This window comes from Triturus cristatus, chromosome 1_1 (genome assembly GCF_964204655.1).
Source record: "Triturus cristatus chromosome 1_1, aTriCri1.1, whole genome shotgun sequence".
Lineage (NCBI taxonomy): Eukaryota > Metazoa > Chordata > Amphibia > Caudata > Salamandridae > Triturus > Triturus cristatus.
Genome location: NC_140579.1, coordinates 686,647,380 through 686,653,755, shown reverse-complemented (window position 1 = coordinate 686,653,755; position 6,376 = coordinate 686,647,380). Strand labels below are relative to the sequence as shown.

Sequence of the window (6,376 nt, the reverse complement as noted above, 5' to 3'; positions counted from 1 at the left end):
TACTTATTACCAAAAATCACAATACTCTGTCTACTTCAGTTTACTCCAAACCCACTGACAGAAATAACCTTTTATTATTTTCCAGTTTTCATTCCCCATCTCTCATCCAGAACTTACTGTATTCACAATTGATCAGAATCAAGAGAATTGTATCAGACAGTCAGCACTTAGAGTCAGCATTGCAATCACAATGTGTTAAATTTAAAGAACGAGGCTACTCTGATTCTGTTCTTGAGTCTGCCATTTCAAGAACACGTACCAAAACACGCTCAGAGCTTTTATTACCAGTAGCTAAAGATGACCAGAAACGTCATGTCTTTGTATCCACATATTCCACTAATTCAGCTAGAATTCGTAAAATCATCAAAAATAGATGGGAAATTTTGAAGCTTGAACCGGTCTTTAAGGGTCTGTTTGCCACTGAGCCTTTATTTGCGTACATACGCAGTAAAACATTAAAGACATGTTGTCTTCTACTAGCAGAGCTACTAAGGACCACTTCAAAGGTATGCAAAAATGTCACAACTGTGTCAATTGCCATAATGCCATCATTGGCAATACCATTCACCACCCTCACTCAGGCAAAATCATTAAGTTGAGATACACTGGCACTTGTGATAGTGTCAATGTCATCTACACCATTAAATGTCCATGTGGTCTCCTGTACGTCGGCAAAACATCCCGTAAAGTTAAAGTCAGGATCTCTGAACACAAAAGCTCGATCCGTACTAAAAGCCTCAAATCCTGTTTAGTCACACATTGGTTAGAACACCAACACACTGTTGCGCAGCTTAGATTCACCATTCTTGAAATTATACCATCTCACACAACCACCAACAATGAAAGGTCATTAGCGCAGAGAGAAGTTTGGTGGACAAAGTTCTTGCAGACCCTCCTTCCCCATGGGTTAAATGACAAACTGGAATTGCAATGTTTCCTGTAACCTTTTCCAGAATGTGAGTCTGTTTCATCCTTAGCAATTCTTCTTTTCTCATTCTTACTTTGTTTCCCACAAGCCTCATTGGTTCACACTTTTTTTTGTTTTTGTTTTTTTATTATTTTGTTTTTTCTAGACTCTATATATAGTTCACTCTTTTTTCTAGACTCTACAAACAGTTCCACCTATGTTCCACCATTACGTTCTGTTGACACATTCTCCACTCTCTTTTCATTGCATCTACCTCTTTCCTCATTTCGCCTCGATCAGTGCACTTTGTTCATGTATTCAATCCCATCAGCATTCCCCACACTTTTTCTGTTTTACCAGTTTATCATCCAGTTTCTCAGCACACTTTCTATTCTAGTCTTTTCGTTTATTCATTCAGTACTCCATGCTCATTGGAAATCAGCATCTACACAGTTTTTCACCTCTTTAGCTCTTCCATCATGGCGTCCACTTTGTTTCTTTCTAGTTCGGTGGTATTTTTCTTGTTTATTTTTTTGCGTTTCGTTTTTTATAGTCCTCTGTCTCTGTCTGTGTTTTCTGATGGCTCACGTGATCCCGCTCTCGTCGTTTTATTCACTAGCCCACACGCCACTCTGTTTAGGTCGAGGACTACCGGTCTGCCGAAGGCAGAACCGGAAGTCGGAGATTTAATGTTTTCTAGAGTGGCTATTTAGCCCGCCTCTCTTTTAGCTTCTCCTCCATTGGCTGGCTTCCTAAATGGAGGCCAGCCGTTGGAGGAGAGAGCCGTCCCTCCAAATAGGCTCCGTCTTTTTCAGATTCGGGGGCGTGTTCCTTGCTGTTCTTTCCACTTTTTAGCCACGCCCTTTTAGAACAGCAGGAACACGCCCCCGAATCCGAAAAAGTTTGGAAGCTCCCATCCGCCATTTTTTATCGATCGTCTGGCCGTGAGGATCTTCTTGCTGTTGCTCTCTCGCGCTGCCCGCCTAGTTAGGCCCTGTATCTTAATTAATAACCACGTTTCACATTTCCATCTACTACTCGTGTGTCGCCCCAGCGCTGCGTCCTCCTCGCTGCCCTGCACACCGTGTTTTCACGCCGTGCCTTTTGTTTGCGGTGAGTGTAGTTTCGTTTGGGCACCAAAGACCCCCTCTCCCCCCCCCCATGCATCTCGTACAAGGTGCAGCATTGAATAGTCCTCCCTATTTCGCCCCGGGCTCTCCCGGTTTAGCCGTGTGGCTGCTGGCAACGGGCTGTGGGTGTTCCTTCCTCCCTCCCTCCTAGCGGCAGGGGAGGAGTGCGCAGGACTCCGTGATTGTTTAAGCTCACCCTGGCATTCCCTTCTGCAACTGCGGGGAGATTGCGTAGGACCAGCCCCTAGCGCCCTACCTCCCGGACGCGCACACTGGCAGCATGTCCGGCATGATCTGTATTGTTATCGAGGGCCCCGGACCCTGGGGCTTCAGGCTCGTCGGTGGGAAGGACTTTGACCAGCCTCTCACCAGCCGCACTGCGCCAGCTATTTTCCAGGGGGATTTTTGCTTAGCCAACAACCCCGGCGCGCTCTGAAATTCCCACTCCTTCAAGGCGCATAATATTTTACTACAAAGACTACAGATGCCATAAGAACATTTCCCCAGTTAGTCATAAACCCGGTTTCTTTTTCCTTTTCAACAGTGTGCTTAGGGGGCGGTCGGAGGAGTAATGTAACACCTCCGGCACCCCCCTTCACCTTTCTCACAGTCTCCCCTCCCCTGAGCTCCCCGGTACAAATTAGAGTGGATGCCAGGGTGCGGCTTCCCGACACCACAGCGCTCTACCACACAGATTGACGAGCCCTCTCGGATGGCAATTTACTGTACGCCGCACATCTGGAGTAGAGTAACCGTACCGAGGAGCAGGGGCCAGCGAGGCTGGAGCCAATGAGGCGGAGAGATGGCGATGAAAGGCAGCCCCCCACCCCCTTCCCCTTCACTCCCTGGGCAGAAATCTTTAATGTTAACAGAGCCGCGGTGGAGAAGGGGGGCGCTCTAACCCTCTTGTCGAATGTTGTCATTTGGTGTTCTTTATCTACGGAGGGTCACAAAGTGTGACCTAGAAAACAGATGTAAAGCTTTTTTTTATTTGACCGTTTTACAGCCCTGCTTTGTTGAACTGTTCTGCTTGAGAAAGTCCTTCGAGATTAGGAGTTTCTGTCACAGGCCAGTGCCGCGAGCCCTCCGTTATCAGACGCTTCTGTTGTTCCTCGGGCTGCGCAGTCACAGTAATCGAGGATGGCTTACAGTCCAGTGCACATCTGATGGACAGGCCTGACTCCCAGATGACTGGAGTCACGTCTGGACAGGTCTGAGTCACTCCTGAACAGGATCTCTTAAGCACATCATGGGTCAGCTGGTCAATCATGGAAGGCATTTTATGTCGCTAGCCCCCACCCCAAGCTCAGTCTCATAGAACCCATCACTTTAAATGTATTTTTTGCAGTTAAAAGTAGATTCCGATACTATTCTCTCGGTCACAGGATCTTCTTTGTCATTCCTAAACATTATGGTATTTCTGCCTATGTGCTGGGACAGCAGAGCACATTTACACTTCAAATGTCCCTTTAAAACTCAGTTTAAGGAGAAAACACACACACACACACCTCCCCCTCCCCAAATGCCTTTTATGTGGCAAAATCGCATTTTTGTCGCTTTTTGAAGATTAAAAGATCTTCAGAAAATGCTGTAAGTAGGTGGCGAATACTTTCATAAGCAAGAATTTGACACTGCCACTTTAAGGTTCCAAAGAGCTCCACTGCCCCTGGAAGCCGAGCAGCGGCAGTTAAGGCAGTTTATTTTTCCACTCTTTCACTACCTCACTCTCTCTATCTCACTACCTCACTCTCTCTCACTACCTCACTCTCTATTTCAATACCTCACTCTCTCTCTATCTTGCTACCTCACTCTCTATCTCACTACCTCACTACCTCACTCTCTATCTACCTCACTCTCTCTCACTACCTCACTCTCTATTTCAATACCTCACTCTCTCTCTCTATCTCACTACCTCACTCTCTCTCTGCTAATGCAATAGGTATCACACATGCAAAAAAAAAACTAATGCCAATAGAAATGACAATGCCATTTATTTAGGGATACAAAAATGATTAAAAAAATAATGAACAATACCAATAGCTCTACCTAGAATATTGCCGAGACCATTGCATTGTAAATGCTTGTTTTCATTTTGCCTCGGCGCGCATTGGATTCATTCACTTCTGTTTTTATCACGGTCACTGGTGAGTTCATTTAGTGCAGTTTCCACTTTCCTTTGTAACATTAATTCAGCCTATCGATTTCGGAGGTAACCCTCCTCCTTTCATGCATTTGTGTTCACGTTACAGCTACTTCTACCACGCTTGCATCATACGCTCTACCGTGCTTCATGCCTCCAGGTATTCTTTCACGTTATCTTGGTTTTGGTCACATGTCCCCGTTTTTTGCGCTATCACTCTGACTTTTCACTCTTTCATTTCTTTTATTACAGTGGCACTTCCCGCCACGGCTGTTTACATTCCCTGCACCATTTCACGACCAGTGCTTCTTTTGTGACACCAATCAGTAAGTAATTGCCCACAGTCTTTACTTTTTTCTCCAGTGTTTCCCATTTTTTCTTTGCTAACAGCTGGTGCATTATTTTTCGCAGTTCGCGTTCGAAGTTCCTGTTAATTCCTACAAAAATTGCGGCTTTCAGCCTCCAGGAGTTTTCCTTCTCCGTTCTTCTTTTCTCAGTAAGCGTTTCCAGGTTTTTTCACACTTTCTTTAGAATTACACGGAGCTTTACATGTATCATATCTTCTCTTCTTTTTCTTCATCTTTCTTCTCTTTTTTTTTTTTTTTCATGGTAGTTGTTAAACACTCGTGGTGGACACATGACATTCTTGTACTCACCTTCCTGCCTTGGTCTCATGTCACACAATATTGTCATTCCGTTTCTTTTCACGAGCACTTCCCACTCTGCCTGCTTCATTGCTAAGGTTATGAAACCGACCAGCTTGTTACACTTCGTCATTTGTGACTGTGCATCTTGTTTTTCGCAATTTTTAATGTCTGTACATTGGGATAATTACGTAATTTGCATTATTTGCTTCTAAAATGTATTTTTTTGTTCAACAGCGGCCCCTGAAGAAGGGATGTTTTCTAAATCCGAAATGCATTGGGCACTTCTTTTTGAATTGATGCTGTCCAGCCTCAAGTTTATATATTGCTGTACTTTGGTTTTTCAATGCCATTCATTCATTGATGCTGTGTATTTGCCATTGCTATGATTGGATTATAAACAAAGTTTCTTTGGACAATGTTTGGATTCATCAACATTATCTTTGTTTAATACCTGTTGCTGTGAATTCACTCGTTTCCTGTTAGATAGTTGTCGCTAAAAGTTTACTCCACACGGTCTAGCTGTGCACTCAGCACACTGGTGACAGTTCACCAGCAGTTCATTTTGTAATATCTTGTATCCCATATGTTTCATAGGTTAGCCTTTAGCCATTCACCAGTTCAAGTTACCTTTCATTATATAGCAGATTACAGTATCTTTTACGATTTTGTACATCAATCCCAGAAGATTTTACATCCGGTACCCTTAAGGGATACCCCATATAATGGCCTATACCAGCTATAATATTTGGTATCCCCTGTGTTTCTTGGGTTAGAAATTACCAGTATTCAATTTCACATAGTCGTATGTTGGATGGATTAGCACAGTATTCCCATGGCAAATAGAACCCTTCCTTTTGCTTTCCAACATGGCTTACAATAGGGATACCAAATATTATGGCTCACGCATTGCTGTAATATCTTGTATCTCCTACGTTTCATGGTTTACCCTTTAGCCATTGACCACTTGAAGTCGCCTTTTGCTTGATAGCAGATTACATTATCTTTTCCAATTTTTTCATCACTCTGCAAGATTGTTCCTCTGGTTCCCTTAGGGGATACCACATATAATGGCCTATACCGGCTATAATATTTGGTATCCCCTGTGTTTCTTGGGTTAGAACTTACCAGGATTCAATTTGACATAGTCTTATGTTGGATGGGTGAGCACAGTACTTGTATGCCAAATAGCGGTCATCCTTTTGCTTTCCAATTTTGTTCACTATGGGGATACCAAATATTATGGCTCATGCATTGCTGTAATATCTCCTATCCCCTACGTTACATAGGTTACCCTTTAGCCATTGGCCACTTGAAGTTGTCTTTTATTTGACAGCAGACTACAGTATCTTTTTAATTTTTTTACATCATTCCACAAGATTGTACGTCCAGTTCCCTTAGGGGATACCATATATAATGGCCTATACCGCCTATAATATTTGGTATCCCCTTTGTTTCTTGTGTTACAACTTACAGAGATTCAATTTGACATGGTCTTATGTTGGATGGGTGAGCACAGTGTTTCTATACTGAATATAACCCTTCCTTTTGCTTT

The 6,376-nt window shown here is 43.4% G+C and overlaps 1 protein-coding gene across 4 annotated transcripts; it reads left to right on the top strand.

Annotated features, from left to right (window-relative positions):
• The first annotated feature begins 1,808 nt into the window (after positions 1–1,808).
• On the top strand, positions 1,809–5,234 carry LOC146870887 (uncharacterized). 4 transcript variants are annotated; one of them, XR_014979795.1, is made up of 5 exons: positions 1,809–2,020; positions 4,287–4,337; positions 4,430–4,503; positions 4,589–4,673; positions 5,059–5,234. XR_014979795.1 is itself a non-coding variant. In XM_085647117.1 (5 exons), the coding sequence occupies exons 1-5, from the start codon at positions 3,204–3,206 to the stop codon at positions 5,119–5,121; spliced, it is 318 nt and encodes a 105-aa protein (XP_085503243.1). In that variant the 5' UTR covers positions 2,041–3,203; the 3' UTR covers positions 5,122–5,234. The 4 variants fall into 4 exon arrangements, 1 of the variants encoding a protein (XP_085503243.1); XM_085647117.1 differs by lacking the exon at positions 1,809–2,020 and adding an exon at positions 2,041–3,248; XR_014979794.1 differs by lacking the exon at positions 1,809–2,020 and adding an exon at positions 2,042–4,181.
• The last annotated feature ends 1,142 nt before the right edge of the window (positions 5,235–6,376 follow it).

Excerpts from the sequence above, each read along its gene's own strand:
- LOC146870887 (XM_085647117.1), top strand. The coding sequence starts at position 3,204 with ATGGACAGGCCTGACTCCCAGATGACTGGAGTCACGTCTGGACAG. Across the intron at positions 3,249-4,286 it reads CTGGAGTCACGTCTGGACAG|CTACTTCTACCACGCTTGCA; the intron begins GTCTGAGTCACT and ends TTCACGTTACAG. Across the intron at positions 4,338-4,429 it reads ACCGTGCTTCATGCCTCCAG|TGGCACTTCCCGCCACGGCT; the intron begins GTATTCTTTCAC and ends CTTTTATTACAG.